Below are 16,312 nucleotides of genomic sequence, written 5' to 3' on the forward strand. Positions count from 1 at the left end.
GCTGCGTTGACCGATGAACGACCACCTTCGTCGCTGCCTTGGATGGAGAGAAACTCGTCTCGTCCATGTTGAATACGCGCTTTGGGTCCATGTTGACGTGGGTCAAGGCATCAAGCAACTCCTCGTAAAAGGCGGCGACAGCGTTCTCGTCGACAGCGTGTCGTGATTTGCTGAGGACGTTGGACTTCTTTGTCTTGAGTTGGTCGTGTCGTGCAAGGAACTTCTGGTACCAACCTGACGTCGGCTTGGTCGGTGCTGTAAAGCCGTGTACGGTGTCATGGATTGCGGCCGCCTTGTCCAGGATTTGAGTGCGGTTAACCGGATGACCATCACGCTCCATCGCCAAGATCCAGGTCACCAGGTCGTTTTCATATTGGAGAGGCAACATCGGGTGTGGTCCCATGGACTTGGAGGCGACGTTGGGTCTTTTGGCCTTTGCCACATGAAAGCAAAGGGTTCGCTGAGGAATGCCATACGCTTGTGAAGCAGAAGGGATGTTGCACTTCTTGAAGACATCCTATGATGTTCCGTGACGCTGACTTCTACCCGAGGAAAAGCCTCTAAAAGGTACAAAAACCTCCTACGCAGCTAGCAGACGCTGCTACCTGACTGACATGGCAATGGGGATGTTCTCTATCAGTACAAGGTGTTCTGACTGTACGGAAATGATTGATAGATTTACCCGTTACGCACTAGTACAATTTTTATCCGTTTATATGGGTATTTAATATTTTACTGTACCACAGATTTTCACGTAAACCTATGTACTACTACTACGTAGTATGGATAATGCTGCTACAAATCAGATAACGTTATAGCTACATTATAATTATGTGAATATGTGAAAATAATGTGAAAATGTTCATCATTCCTGACACTTTTTGTCCCATAGCTTCAAGGGTATTCTAATCAGGACTCTCTATTGAGTGAACTCAGGTTCCTAGTGAAATTCTCTATTTGGAAGTGTAGTCGATGCAATCACCTGTTGTGACCGAGGTAACTTGTTCAAAGCTCGAAAAAGGCAAATGAATCATTTCAGAAGGGAGGTACTGAGTTGTACTATTATTATTGTTAGTACTAACAGTATAAAGTAACGAAGAATAAATATTAATAGTAGTAGTATTGTGAACTTGCTTTAATCTTCCAAAATTCGCGCGATTAATATTGAATCACGCTGGAGTTCTGATTGGTTGAATACACTTCTCAATTCTGTAAGAGCCAATCATCAAATCTTCTCAAAATTGGATTAGGGTGCGTCTGGTAACATTTCAAAAATAATATTCCATTTTCTCGCAAAATGGGATCAACTAAAATGCCATTTTCAAAATGAAGATAAAAGGTCCATTTTGTAATGTGGCGTTTTGGACCTATTCAACGAGTACATTCCACGCGGAAATATTGGATTTGGGTTAAAACTCTCTCACGTTTCAATTTTGATCAGATTTGTTGAATTCGGCCCCAAAACGGCGTTTCCGGCCTGAAAATCGCAATATTTCCGGTTACCAGACGCACTTTAGCCAATACGGTCGATTCGTGATTCGACAATCTGAACCGAATCCACAAGATACATGAGCTACTAGAGTCTGTACGTAGTACTTACACTAAGCTTAGGTATTTTAAGGAGTAATTGATTACTACTACCGGTAATGGTAACGTTAGTAGTAACAGTATACTACACCTTTTTGCAGTTAAGTTGGACGAATGCCCGATATATTTGGCTGTGCGCCCGATATATTTGGTGGTGTGCCCGATATAATTGGCCATATGCCCGTTTAATTTGGCACACGGATGTCGTGTGCCCGATATATTTGGCGATTTGCCCGATATAATTAGCCGTGTGCCCAAGTAATTGGCCACCTACCCGATGAATTGTGCCATGTGCCCGATGAAAATGGAAATCACGCAATAAAAAGTCAATTCAATATAGAAATGGTCGTCAAACGATAGATGCAGCATCGTTGCTGTGACGTCACATCCCAACGTCCATGTTGCCCTTGGCCTCCGCGCGTCCATCGAAGGTGCATACCTTGAGGAAAATCGAAAAATGAGCACTGCGCGCGACAGATTCAAAACAATTTGGAGGGAGTTGAAGTATGGACGAAACGTTGTTGTAAAATATACTTTATTAAAGTATAAATTTCGAATGCTTTGCGCGTTTTCCTCCCAACTTCAGCCACATGATGTTTCCACCAAAACTGATTTGCACTCCATGGAATATAATTGTTTGAGTTATTTCAATTTCATCGGACACACGACTCAATTCATCGGGCAGATGGCCAATTACTTGGGCACACGGCTAATTATATCGGGCACATCGCCAAATATATCGGGCACACGACATCCGTGTGCCAAATTAAACGGGCACATGGCCAATTATATCGGGCACACCACCAAATATATCGGGCGCACGGCCAAATATATCGGGCATTCGTCCAACTTAACTGCAAAATGGTGTAGTACTTAGTACCGGTAGTACTATTCATTCACCAACGAGAAGTCTATATATATTGGTGTCACCACGTCACACATCCACTCTACTTGCTTAGCAGCTCGCGTGACCGTTCACGTAGCGATCGATGGCCTGGTCAATGCGTTGATGGGCCCACACCAAATGGCCGCTGTCGGTGGCGCGAGGGGTGTAGTAGTCGCGGCAGTGCGACGTGGCGAGGATTTCGACCACGTCCGTCTTGGCATTGACGGCGCCGGTAGCGTTGGTCAGGGCCAGCGCGTCCCACGGATCGATGGTACCTGTGACCGACACGACATTGGGCACGTCGACCTTCAACCCGCCGTATTTGGCGTTGGTGCGGGCTACACGGGCCGCGGTGTCGGTGATGTTGAACACGGCGGCGCACAGCTTGCGCTGGACGACATCCACCGTGCCAAACTGGAGCGGGGAAAACGCGCCGCTGCTCGTGGACGTGGTTTGGCCAAACCCGAATTCGCTGCACGTTTGGTAAAACCACTGGCGAGCCCCTGTGTCCACGGGCGCGATCACCACGTTCTGGTAGTACTGGATGTACCCTTGCAGGCTGTTGTACGTGCACTTGTCGGGGACGTTGTTGCCAATGTACGCCGACAGCGCTTCGATGGGCGACACAGTCGTGTTGGCAAACGCCTTGCACACGAAATCCAAGTTTTTCTTGGCGTAGTCGTTGGCCTGGGCAGGGCCTTGGAACGCGCCGTAGATTTGGCCTTCAAACACCCCCCGGTCGTCGTTGGACGTAAATTCATAGCACGGCTTGAACAGCTTGTTGAGCGACGCTACGTCGTCGGGCTTGGAGCTGGCGACGAGGCGATGGAGCTCCGTGGTGGCCGCCGTAATTCTGTTCACACACTGATCGCCCCCAAAGTATCGCAAGCCCTCGGACACGTGGTCGCTGTACTCAAAGTAGTCTTCCTTGGCCAAAATCGGCGCCGAGCTCGCCCACGTACCGGCAAACCGAGTCGGGTACTTGAGTTTGAGCCACGTGGACAGCATGCCCGCATAACTCGCGCCCACCGCAACCCACTTGGAGTCAGCCGTGATGTTTTGAGACTTGGAGAAAAAGTCTTGAAAGTTTGCAATGTCGGCCAGCGCTTGGTCCGCGCTCAAGTATTTCAAGTTGGCCGTGCTCAAGTTGGCAAACGGCTGCGATTTGCCGTAGAACCGATGCTCCAAGCTCACAATCAACGCCTTGTGTTTCTTGGCAAGCGCGTTAAAGTAGTACCCGCCGCTCGTGACTGTGGATAGCGACGCCGTCCACTCGCCTTCGATCGTGAGGAACACGGGCGATCCCGGGCCCCCGTAAAACGTCGAGTTGACAAAGTACCGCTGGTTCCACACGTTCGAGTTGGACGGGTTCGCGTGGTCTAGCTTTTGGTTGGAAAACCAAAGCTCTTGGTCCACTGCCGCTTCGGTGGTTTCAAGCGACACGGGGTCCACCTCGTCTAAAAAGTCGGAAATCCGAAATTGGTGGACGTTGAGGCTGGGCGTAGCCGAGGCCAAGGCTGTGGCGATGGAAGCGAGGGCAAGGACACGGACCATGGTTGTACGTTGGTTGTTGCAAGAGGAGTCAAATGAACAAGTGAGTTGGGTCGACGATATATGTAGATAGAGCACGTGAAATGTCCGAACTTGTGCGTCTGCTGGGCCGGGCTCATAATGAATGTCCTGGGCCGTCCACATGGTCAATCGATCCATGTCTCACAATTTGCAACACTGAAGCTTCAAGTTGAGTCGTGTGCCACCACAACAAGTGATTGTGAAGGGGGAAACACCTCGCTATAGCATTTACTGTAACGTAGTGACGATGAAAATGGGAAATTAGAGTGCACATTGCAATGGATTGTACGTCGAAGGAAAGTGTGCACTAAGGATTGGGCTCGACATTTTGTCATGTATGGGGTTACAGTATTTTGTGGAATATTATGGTACTGTGTGTTTTAGAAATCCATTCCCAATCACGCTGTGATTGGTACAAAATGCACCCTAAACCGAGGTATCAGTTCTCAGAAACATGCAGTATCTGATCATTAGGGTGAATATGGTCTCTGTACTATTCTAAGAAATTGGTGCTTATATGGGACTTCGTATACTCTGACCATTTCACCCTTTATTAAGGGTTACAGTAAGTGCATCACTGGTGATGCAGTTAACCCCGGGCATTTAGCATTATATGTACTCCTCGTGGGGGGACGAAGTCCCAGATTACAGGGCTACGCGCTAGTAAAGTGTATCCGGATGGCATAATTTCCTCCTTGAAACAGTAGTTCGGGTCAAATCAACAGTAGAATTGCTTTATTCAAGGAATTTCTCGTTTCACTGTGAGGTACCGGTACAACTACAGTAGTACTACGTAGTAGTACTGTACGTTATCCCATCGAAGCACCCTACACGAAGTTAAGATCTCGTCCATCCTAGCGGGTTACTAGTAATACATACTAATAAGTAGTACTCGTACTAGTACTACGTAGAAGTATACAGTCCCTGCTACCAATGTGAATTCAAACGATGGGCCCAAAAAAACAGGCGACGAATTGGGTATTCCAGGTGTTAACACATGTGTTGCATTTCTGATCCCACTACTACAACTGCAGCAGTTCTCCGGAGTGTATGTACCAGCCAACTAGAAACACGGAAACAGCACGTTTTGGGTCCGAGTTTGCTCCCATTCCTGTGGGTGGCCATGAGGAATTGTTTGCCGTCGTGAAACCCATGGAGACCTTTCGGAAATTATTTCGCCACCAGTGCAAGACGATAATGTCGCTATAGCAATTTTGCATTGTTGTTTTCCTAATTCGTCCTTCGATTCTTCGAGTTCGATTTTGATGCTACGAAGGCGTGACGACTCTTCGCGATGCAACACTTGCATCGATGGGTAGATCAAAATACTCTGCCAGTTCTGTACATACTGTATCGCCTCTAGGACGACCCATGTGATTTTCCCACACAAAAGTCGGGGGTTGACCGTCTGCAAATACTACGTTACCACTTCCAAATGTCCATTTTGCACTATCCAAGACGGGGGCGGTGCATTTCGTCAAGTTGTGTGTCCCAGCAAAGAATTTCACCATGCTCAAATGTTACTTATTGGCGGCTGAAATAATCACGCGGGGCGAACATCGTTCCGACCGACCTTTCGTGGAGCCCATTCTAGGCCAAGTCCCCTCGACCAGCGTACAGGTATACTAGTACTCGTTAATCCCTTCCACCGCACACCCTTCCTTGCGATGTTGATGGAGAAAGATGACAAAGCTGTGTGGACATGGAAGAATCATCCGTGGTGCAGCCTTCGAGCCGACGACAAGTCAGGAACTGCACAATGTTCAGATGGCCATTGGCTGCCGCGCCTTCCATCGCTTGGGTCATACAGGTTCCAGTGGAATCCACGTGTAAATGCGAGACACTCTTCAAATGGTCATTGGTGGGGGCTTGGTCCATCGCGTAGGTCGAACATTGTGCTCCGCTGCAACGCAAAAAAAAATCGCACCTCATCCACATGGCTATTGGCCGCCGCTACCATGTCTAGCCCCGACAGTCTCATCGCTACCGGTGGAGCTTCATAGCACCCCGAATAACGTGATATGCACTTTGTTGTGTAGATCGCTCAAAACGCGCAGGCTAGGCACGTGGCCTCGCTCGGCTGTACGAGTAGGCATACGAACTCCCCTGTCGAAGGGTCGACGGATGCCTTTCTCCAATGGTTGACCGACTTGGGTATGGCCGTGACACACTGCCAGTTGGTACAGCTATAGGTGGTAGTTGAAGGTGTCGCCAGCTGGGAAAAGAATGATACTACGTAGTGTACTTCTAGTTTAAGAGGGTTGACTTTTTGAGTTCACCTACCGGTAGTACAGTATCGAACAACGGTCGTATGAGTGACCTACATTTATAATCTAAGTTTGAACCCCAACCCATGTTTGAGAAAACTCGGTTGGACCCATACCATTACTATTAATAGTACTATTAATAGCATTGTTATTGTGCATTTCACCCAAATTTGAGATTTAAGCTTGTACAAACTATACTTTACAAATATTAGTATAATTTTACAAATATTATTTTCGAAGTATTACTAGTATCGAATGGATTAAAGAACCGCCTAAACCAATCAAGACACGTTCAGATGAATTTCTGCCAATCCAAGCGTTTGACTCGGCCTAGTTGGGCCACGATCAGCCCCTTAACCATATCTCTTAAGACATTCGATTCCAGTGAGTGCTCCAGTTTCGAATCGATTTGACAATACACAGGTCTGTACGTAACGTAAAAATCCAGTATACCCGAAAATTGCAGCCCCCTTAGCTTTTTTACGCTTTCTCAACAAATAAGACGATTTGGACGAATTTTCAACTATGGTGTTATAGATGATGGAACGCGTTACATCATACCAGTACAAGCAAGCTTTGAAGGATTCAATGTAACTTATGCTTCACCAAGTTATTTCTGGTCAAAGTGAATTTTGAGAAGATCAGTAGATTACCTTAATTTAGACATGAATACACTATACGTCAAAACAAGGCACTCATAATATGAAACGTATTCACAAGCGTTTATATGCAATTTACCGTTAATAAGTTTGTCATGAAAAGTGTTTCGGGCCATTCTCTGATATCGGTATTGGGCAATCTACTGTTTTTTTTACACTGCCTCGACTTTGCGACTACAGCGAACCGGGGAAAAATACGACCGGGGGCACAATCAATTTGTATGGAGATTAATAGTTGAAAATATAGTAGTTTATAGATGACGCGCACCATACGGAGCTCACGAGAAACTCTGGGAGAGACAAATGTGTAAGGCTCGTTAACAGAGTAGTTCATGCTGGTACAGTTCAGAGATTAACGCTTAAGCTACATCCGAAGTACTACAACGTCCCAAATTACCTCCACGTTTCAACTTCGACTCACCTCAAAATTTGACTCATTTACCCATTTTCTGCGAAATTTGTACCAATGAGAAGCTGGGAATTCGGTGTTTTCCTTGCTCATATTTATATATACAGGTTTGTTGGATAATGTGCACACTATCATCAAAATAATATTGCTCCTCAGAATTTAAATCACTCACCGGACTTGATTAATGTATGGTCAAATGGGTAACAATATGCACATACAGAGGTAACGTAAACTCTATAATATCATTATCCTATATGAGTACTCATACCTGGTTATCGCGACATCCCTGCCGTAACCATGGTGGCAATCCTTGTCCTGTACTAGTATATCTACAATACTGATGTAACATGTTTTGGCCAATTGGCTCGACCACTTGCTTGTTCACAAGAGACAGTTCAGCTATACAAAGATCATCAGTCTGATTTAGGACAAATTTAAATAAATCCTCGTAATAAAAATGATTTTGTGGTGAAACGTGGAGGTAATTTGGGACGGAGTAGCCATTGTGAAAATCGCCAACAAATAGCCGCGATGATATGATTGGATAGAATTTCGAAGATTTATCCAACATGTCAGTTTTCCACATCTGCCTACTTACTGTAGTTGCACGTTGCAGTACATTGTAGCGCGGGCGTCCAGTTTGTGTACTACTCGAGATTTCTGTGTGTACATTTGGTTTGCGTGTGTGCTGGGGATATGGAGAGGCTCGCATAACATATACGAAGCCTACGCGGTCAGGTGGTAAGGTTATGCTGCAAGATTGGATCGTCCATTGACTCAGCTCAGGAAACTGTGTCATAATAGAGTAGCGATTGTTATGTGAGGGAAATCCCACTTTTTGTCATTGGGGTCATTTCGCGGACTATACCGCCCGTGGAAATTTTGAGTAGAACACACAATACAATAATACCAGACAATAAGCACGCTCAGGCTTACGGACTGGTGTCGGCAGGAGGCGACGACGAATTCTCCACATCCTCGTACGTATATGTTCAGTACAGTAGCTTCCATATGCCCAATCATGCACGCTGCTACTCATCAACCCCCCTCATGTGAGCCAGCGATTGTCATATTTCAGTAGCTACGATTAATAGTACTATTACACCGACTATACGTACATAACATTAGCTGCGAAAATTACTCGGAAGGACATACACAGTCATGGCTGAATATTGTAACGTTAACGTGTACACAACACCGATTGTAATACTGTATATAACGTTATGTATACTGTAACCATCATGCACACAAGATACTGTAGCAAGTTTCATTCTGGTCAAAGTATAGTATTTAGTATCCTGGAAATCCTGGTTTGACCCGAGATCTGTATTGATAGAGTTGAACCTGGGTCATTGAAGTGGTTCAAAAATTTCAACTTCTTCCGTTGCATTTCCCAAGATCGGATTGTCCGCAATGATAATGGACGAACGCAGCCGTAACACAGACATGATCGACGACAAACCCGCGGCGTTTATCGCTGTCAATGACGCCGACTTGTCGTCGGTTTCCACATGCTCGATCCCTTACATGCTGCTCGTGGCGCTACCTCGATTTGCCATCATGATGGGCTGGGCGGCGCAATGGGCTGTGCTTGGTCCGTTGTTGGAGATCTTGGTCTCGTCTTCTGTCGTGCAGATCATTCAAGTCGTCGGACCATTGTGCGGGCTTCTTGTCGTGCCGATGCTTGGCGTGCTCAGTGACAACTGCCTCCATCCGTGCGGCCGCCGACGGCCGTTTCTCTTTTGGGGCGCCGTCACCAGCATTCTCGCGTACGTTGTGCTCATGTTTGCTGCCGATATTGGCACGTACTTTGGCGACACCGCCACAAGTCGGCCGGCCATGACAGGCATTGTCATCTTGTGTTACATCTGGACAGACATTACGCTCAACATTGCCATGGTGCCTGTGACACTGCTCATGGCTGACGTCGTGGGCGACCGCCAAGTCACGGGCTCCGTGGTCACAGGTGTGTTGTCGTCGGGAGGATTGCTCGTCACGGCCGTGTACATTGCCGCATTTGGCCCGGCCCACCAGAGCTTAAAAACGTTTTTGTCCATATTGATCGGTCTATTGGGCGCCACGAGCGGCACCACGTGCTGGTTTGTCACCGAGGTGCCGCTCCAGCGCGAGGAAGGGCCACCGATCATCCAAGGACGCCTTCAAGACGCTCTTGTGGCCGTGTACACTGGCATTCGACAGCTCCCGTCGCCCTTGGGGGTGTACATTCTCCTCGTCATGCTCACGACGTACGGGTACACGTCGTACAACGGCGCCAAGGGCCAATTCTTTGGCCTGGTCGTCAAAGGAGGAACGTCCAGTGGTGCCGACGTGTGTGGCGCCGCGTGTTCCCCCGCGCAAGTCGCGTTCAACGACGGCGTTCGCGTGGCAGGGTTGACTGATTCGTTGCAAGTCGTGGCGTTCGTGTACGTTTTGGGCCTTCCGTGCCTCGTCCATCGATTCGGCGCCAAACGCGTGGTTGCGGCCAGCATCGTCCCGCAGATGTTTCTCGTCCTCATGGCGATGTCGAAGAATGTCGCGGTAGATGTGGCCATTGCGGCCACGTGTAGCCTGACCCAAGCCACCATCAATTTGCTCATTGTGCCCCTGATCGTGCATGTGAAGGGGCACGGCCAAGACAATTCGCTGGGGCTGTTCAACGGCGCCTTGAACAGCGCACTGTGTGGGGGCCAATTACTCAACTACGTCGCCTCAGCCGCGATGGTCACGTCGTCCATGGGCTATGCACTACCAGTTCTGGTGGGAGGCATTGTGAGCGCCGTAGCGTTTTGTGTGGCGCTCTTCAAGTTTCACATTTCCATGTTCACCGTGTAGTACGAATCCTAGAATAGATGATACAGTAAGCTTAAATGAAGAAACACTGAAACCTCAAATCGAGACCATGTATAGTTTAATTGAGGATATCGACGCCATCAATCACTCAATGAAGAAATTGCGAAAATCCTTGCTTTGTGAGAACGGGTACCGATGTCCTTGTGAGTAAGTCCTTCTATAATTCGATGGATAGTACGACACATCCCTTGAAACTAGCGATTTGCAAATTCAGTGGAAGGTCCCGTTGCACATTGGCTCAAGTATCGGCTGCCCAAGACCCTTGCGATTCTGCGATTTGTACAAAGGTGGTCTGCATGTTGCTTTGTGACAATGTGCATTATTGCCGGATAGCGTATGGGATGAAGACTTCATCCAGCGTCACCTTGACCCACCAAGGTGACGCTCAAACAGTCATATCTTGTGCACCATCTACCGGTAGCTTAAACTTGTTCCCCCTAGGTGTCGCATCCACTTACCTCGTGCACGCATGTGACTTTCGTCGCCATATCCTGTCGATCCCGGCTCTCCCTTCGTTGCGCGCGCAAAATTCAAAATGATGGCGAAAGAGCGTTCCGTTGATTGGAGTATCCAAACCTCTATAATAACATATCGATAAATAGAGGTTTTGAAGCGCAGGTAAAAATACATACTGCACCCATCCTACTACAGTAGGCAACGACCGCCGGCTCTGAATTGATCGACCGACTGAGGATGGCAAGTGAGCCCGCGTCCGAACCGCCCGCTACGGCGACACCGCGAGATATTAGCGGCGAGGGTGTGTATGTGACGAGGAAACGCTCCATCTTCTCCAAGTGGCTGCATGGAAAAGGCGCGTTCTCGTCCCCGGCGAACCAGCCGGCGCCGGTGTTTCGATCTGCAGACGTGATCCAAGAAGGGTACATGTTGAAGCAAGGGTCTCGGTTTCGTATGCTCACAAAGCGGTATTTTATCCTTCGGCTTGAAGAAAAACACATGACGTTGGGGTACTACACGTCGAAAGAGGCGTTGGTGCTGTGTTCGGAGACCCCGATCGGACCAGGACACGCACTGTACGACATCTCCGTGGAAGGGCATCACCGGCTGGAACTTCGACACGGCACAACGAGCTTGATCGTCGAGGTCGAGACCGAAGCGGACTTTGTCAAGTGGAAGAACTGCTTGCAGGAAGCCGTACGGTGGCACCAAGCGATGGTGTTTGACGGAGCGAACAAGGTCACGTCGTACGGCAAAAAGTGTCTGGACGACGAAGCCGCCGAGGCGTTGGCACGACAGGAAGCCGCCAAGAAGCAGCGGGAAACCGTGGCCAAGAAGGCCCAAGCGGCCGCGACCGCCAACGCTAACAAGCCCAAGTTCCTCCCATCCACCCGACCCGGGTACCAGTGCTTTACCGTGTCCAACACGAAATTTGAAATCCCCGTCGACTACTCATACGTCAAGACCATTGGCTCGGGGGCGTACGGCGTCGTAATTGCCGCGGAAAAGGACGGCCGCCAGGTCGCGATCAAGAACATCCAGCGCGCATTTGACGATCTCACCGATGCCAAGCGCATTGTCAGGTACGTCCATGCTATCGCTTTGTGTTTTTCATATTTTCTATCAATTCATCTGTTATAATTCTATTTTGTAATAAATCTATGTTAAAAACTTCAAATATTAATTCTACAACTCGATTTTGATCTAAATTAGAATGAGTTATTAATAAATTATTATACATATTCTCGGATTCTTGTCCTTTTTTGGCATCTAAACCTTGGACCCGTTTGTGTGCTGCTGCTGCCTGTGGGGATGCGTAATAATCACACTAATTGAAGTCACACACACGAATGAGATGGTTGTTTTGTGCAATCGGATATTGATTAGCTCCATACTTTTGCCGATGATTTTGTGTCCAATTATTTCATTGTGTCGATTCATAGCTACGTTTTAGAAACTAAAATACGAGGTCCCATGAATTTTATTTTGATAAAACACAACCATATATTAGTTTAGATGGCCTTGTCTGCCCATCACACTAATTTCGGTCGTCATACACCCATTCGTTCCGTGGTGATCGGTCGATTTTAACATGTGAATGGATTGCTCTGCAAGCTAGTTTGGTTCAATCTTTGTACCATTTGCTTCTTGTGTCTTCTGTCGATGGATTTATATATATATATATTGTCCCTCTAGCCAAAATGTGGATTTTTTTTGTGCCGAGTCGCCATATGTACGTACCGATCGAATGCGTTTGTACTGAATTTTGTATGCAAACCAGTGTCACACCGAATACAAGGCACACACTACTTTGATGTGGAAGTGATTGGCCACTTGATATCAGTGTTCTGTCGTTTTGATTGGTCAATTGATTGCCTTGAATGTCGAATCGAATTCACGATATCGTAATGGGCTATTATTATATATATACTGTCCTTTTACCCAAGATTTGGACTTTTGTGCTGATACTTTGCCAAATCTATCGATCGATTCTTTGACTTTTGTATATAAAATTCGTCCAGTGTCACACTAATTGAAGTAACACACTGATTCGATGTGGCATTGGTCGAAGAGTGAATTTGATTGGCTACTTGATTCGTGATCTGGGTTTTGATTGGTCGATAATCGATTGTCAGTCGATTTGGTGATTCTGCTCATTCGATTGAGAACCCCACTCCAATTTCGAATCATTGACTTGACAATATATATATATATATATATATAGGGAGATCAAGCTGATGCGACACTTTACACACAAGTGCCTGCTGGGCGTGGACGACATCTTGGAGCCTGTGGAGATTGCCACGTTTGACGATGTGTACATTGTGTCGGAATGTATGGCCACGGACTTGCATCGGGTCATCTATTCGCGGCATCCGTTGAGTGAAGAACACATTTGCTTCTTCTTGTACCAAATGCTCATGGTACTGTATGAACACTGTTTTCTGTCGATGCTAGACGATTTATGTTTACATATGATTTGCTGATACAAGGACGTATAACTGACATACGAGACTTGTATGGTATATAGGCTCTCAAGTACATTCACAGCGCGAACGTGATCCATCGAGATCTCAAACCGTCGAATATCCTGGTGAATGCCAACTGCGAGCTCAAAGTTTGCGACTTTGGATTGGCTCGGGGGGTGGTCGACAACTTGGAATTGACCGAATACGTTGTCACACGATGGTACCACAAATATATATATATATAGATTGTCAGGTTGCAGAGTGGTTATATATATATATATACTTCGAAGTGTAAATGTCGGGATACATCCTTGTTAAATACTCATATATATATATATTGTCAGGATACAGTAGTGTTATATATATATATATTGTGAGGATGCAGAATTGTTATATATATTGCATATATGTATATTGTCAGGATGCAGTATTGTTCGTGCTGCCTAATATCGAGACTTGAATAATCGTAGTTGTCCAAATTCCAAATCCACAAGTGTTAGTATTGAGAGTGTTGTTTCCTTTGCATTGTATTTAGCCGATGTTGTTTTTTCCATCATACTAAATTTTGTCATACACCATTTACATGTACTTGGTGGACGAGAACGCTATGATTCTACACATATCTAGTGGCTGTCCTCCTTTTTCTTTGGTTCGATGACACATTCGTACATTATGACAAAATGATCAAGATTTAAGTTAAATATTCAGGAATATTTTATCGAATTCGATTATTTAATATTATAAACGTAATATTTTTGAACATATTTTTTTAAATTGTATAAATATATAAGAATAAAAGAATTTTGTCAAATAAGCTTTAAAAAAAATTAAATCAGTTTTTACACGTGGATATCATCTCTCCAGGAATGTTGGTCGACCCAACGATACTAGTCGTACTCAATCTATGTCAATATATTGGAATTGTGCATAGGTACCGTGCTCCAGAGATTATGCTCGGGTGCATGAAATACACGCGCACCGTGGATGTATGGAGTTTGGGGTGCATATTCGCGGAAATGCTGAGTCGCAAGCCGTTATTCCCAGGTCAAGATTACATTGACCAACTGCATTTGATCATGAACGCGCTGGGCGTGCCGTCCGACGACGAGCTGTACTTTGTCACAAATGCCCGCGCGCGCAAGTTTATGAACACCGAGTATCACACGCGGGTACGTAGTCCATATAAACCAGCACGAAAGAAGGGTCGGATCTATACCCCCCCCCACGTACTACTTTTGGTATTGTCTGTCGTTTTCACCCATGTTTTGGACTGTATTGGACACTATGGACGTGAAACCAATACCATATAATGTACACTACTACTGTACAAAGATTGGTTATAAAATCCCCGACTCGGGGCAAATCTTCAACCTCGTTGAACTTACTAGTACAGTGTATATGGGAATGTTGATTGGCTTGAAACCATATCCCATTGACTAGTTCGCTAGTGTACTCGATTGGATTGGACGACTTGCCCACTCTAACTTTGAAAAAATCGAATAATGCATGCATGCATCATATATACATTGTCCGTTTACCCCAAAAAAGTCGACTAATGTGCGGATTCGCCGCATCTATCGATCGATGGTAACTTGTTGTCGTGACACTTTTTGTATCGAATGACATGTCGATACCAAGTACACTGATTGCAGTCATACACTAATTATTGTCGATTTGATACAAATTTGGGGAGGAGGTGCAATCGTATCGTTGCGCCGACCAAATCGATCCGCAATCGATCTGATTGGTTGAATTTCATTGAGAAATGGGTTTTGATTGGCTAATAATTTTGAGCTCTTCTGAAGTAGCCAATCAAATCGATTTAAATTCCAACGAGAAACCACAACACAATGAAATGTCACTCGAAAGCACAATAGTTGTTGATCATTGATTTCATCCTACAATCAATTCTGCTGCCGATGGTGATGCTTCTTCTGTCCATTTATGTGGTTATGTCGTCGGTTCATTCTCCATGTCGCTATTGACCTTGTATCCAAACTTTGGACTTTTTTATTTGCTCATGATTATTCGCCAAATCTATCGATCGATTCTTTGTACTGTATTTTGTATATATATGTTCAAACGTGTCCTCGGTGGTGGTTGGTATCGCACTAATTGAAATCACATGCTAATTGGACGTTGTTGATAGTTTTCTGCAATGTCTGATTGACTCGATGATTCTTGTGTGTGCACATTTGGTTGTGTCGATTTATAAGTCTCCATGTCACTCGCTCCAGTTTACAATTAACACAAGCAATACCAGTTTCGAAGACTACAACACTACGTATATGGATAGGGTCATGCGCCATTGAAGCCCCTGGCGGCGCTGTTTCCCGACATTTCCGCCGACGCGATGAACCTCCTTGAGCGCATGCTCGTGGTAGACCCCCACAAGCGCATCGAAGTCGAAGCCGCCCTCGGCCATCCGTACTTTGCGTCGATTCGGACAGTCGAAGACGAGACTGTGGCGTCCACGTCGTTTGACTTTGAGTTTGAGTCGGAAGAACTGACCAAGCGGCGGCTCCAGGAACTCATTTGGGATGAAATGCGCGTGTTTCACCCGATTGTGTCTTGAATAGAATATGCCAAGGTATATATATATGTATATACTGTACATATAGGTCCAAGAATATCAAGCTACGTGGAGGTGGATGGAGGAGTGGTGGAATTACCGACGGTGGAATTGCTCATGTCTGTGGTATTATAACAAGCTCTAGTGGAGCGATAGGAGATGGTACAGTAGGTGCCATGGTTCTACTTTATATAGATTTTTGTACAATAATGTAGATACAGTATCCCATCTGCACGACAAGAGCGAAGGAAATTAATAACTATTCGAATAATTGGGCTTTCATAATAACGTCTACTATGAATATGTAATACTATTCTAATGTCTATGCCTGTTGTAACCAGGCCTTAAAACGACCCAAACATGTTGCGTTGAAATAGAAAAGTGGAAATAATAAACTAGATAGGTATGGATGGTTGACATTACGCTGGAAACGTAAGATATATATAGTGAAACCTAGTTTAGGTTTTACACGATGGACTTGGTGAAAACCGAGTTTATTGGAAGGCTCGGGAACGGGGATGGCCCTCCTGGAATGCTCACGTGAAATGATGGCTGCAAGTTGAATACTACAGTAATAGTACTACTA

The 16,312-nt window shown here is 45.9% G+C and overlaps 3 protein-coding genes across 4 annotated transcripts; 2 read left to right on the forward strand and 1 right to left on the reverse strand.

Annotated features, from left to right (window-relative positions):
- Positions 1-2,466: 2,466 nt before the first annotated feature.
- Positions 2,467-4,083, reverse strand: H257_11784 (hypothetical protein). The gene has a single exon (XM_009838809.1). The coding sequence runs from the start codon at positions 4,025-4,027 to the stop codon at positions 2,543-2,545; it is 1,485 nt and encodes a 494-aa protein (XP_009837111.1). The 5' UTR covers positions 4,028-4,083; the 3' UTR covers positions 2,467-2,542.
- A 4,691-nt stretch (positions 4,084-8,774) lies between these two features.
- Positions 8,775-10,272, forward strand: H257_11785 (hypothetical protein). Its single transcript, XM_009838810.1, has one exon. It carries the CDS (start codon positions 8,794-8,796, stop codon positions 10,210-10,212), a length of 1,419 nt encoding a protein of 472 aa, XP_009837112.1. The 5' UTR covers positions 8,775-8,793; the 3' UTR covers positions 10,213-10,272.
- Positions 10,273-10,864: 592 nt separating this feature from the next.
- On the forward strand, positions 10,865-15,814 carry H257_11786. Of its 2 annotated transcripts, XM_009838812.1 has the most exons (5): positions 10,865-11,768; positions 12,911-13,109; positions 13,217-13,374; positions 14,086-14,323; positions 15,451-15,814. In XM_009838812.1, exons 1-5 carry the CDS (start codon positions 10,924-10,926, stop codon positions 15,727-15,729), a joined length of 1,719 nt encoding a protein of 572 aa, XP_009837114.1. In that variant the 5' UTR covers positions 10,865-10,923; the 3' UTR covers positions 15,730-15,814. The 2 variants fall into 2 exon arrangements, with proteins under 2 accessions (XP_009837114.1, XP_009837113.1); XM_009838811.1 differs by lacking the exons at positions 14,086-14,323; positions 15,451-15,814 and having other exon boundaries at positions 13,217-14,050.
- Positions 15,815-16,312: the final 498 nt, after the last annotated feature.

The sequence above is a fragment of the Aphanomyces astaci genome (assembly GCF_000520075.1).
Source record: "Aphanomyces astaci strain APO3 unplaced genomic scaffold supercont1.36, whole genome shotgun sequence".
In the NCBI taxonomy this organism is placed as follows: domain Eukaryota; phylum Oomycota; class Saprolegniomycetes; order Saprolegniales; family Verrucalvaceae; genus Aphanomyces; species Aphanomyces astaci.

Bases quoted from the DNA above. Each gene is read 5' to 3' on its own strand.
- H257_11784 (XM_009838809.1), bottom strand. From the start codon at position 4,027: ATGGTCCGTGTCCTTGCCCTCGCTTCCATCGCCACAGCCTTGGCCTCG.
- H257_11785 (XM_009838810.1), top strand. From the start codon at position 8,794: ATGATAATGGACGAACGCAGCCGTAACACAGACATGATCGACGACAAA.
- H257_11786 (XM_009838812.1), top strand. From the start codon at position 10,924: ATGGCAAGTGAGCCCGCGTCCGAACCGCCCGCTACGGCGACACCGCGA. The intron at 13,110-13,216 runs GTACTGTATGAA...TATGGTATATAG, and splicing joins TCTTGTACCAAATGCTCATG to GCTCTCAAGTACATTCACAG. The intron at 13,375-14,085 runs GTACCACAAATA...AATTGTGCATAG, and splicing joins GAATACGTTGTCACACGATG to GTACCGTGCTCCAGAGATTA.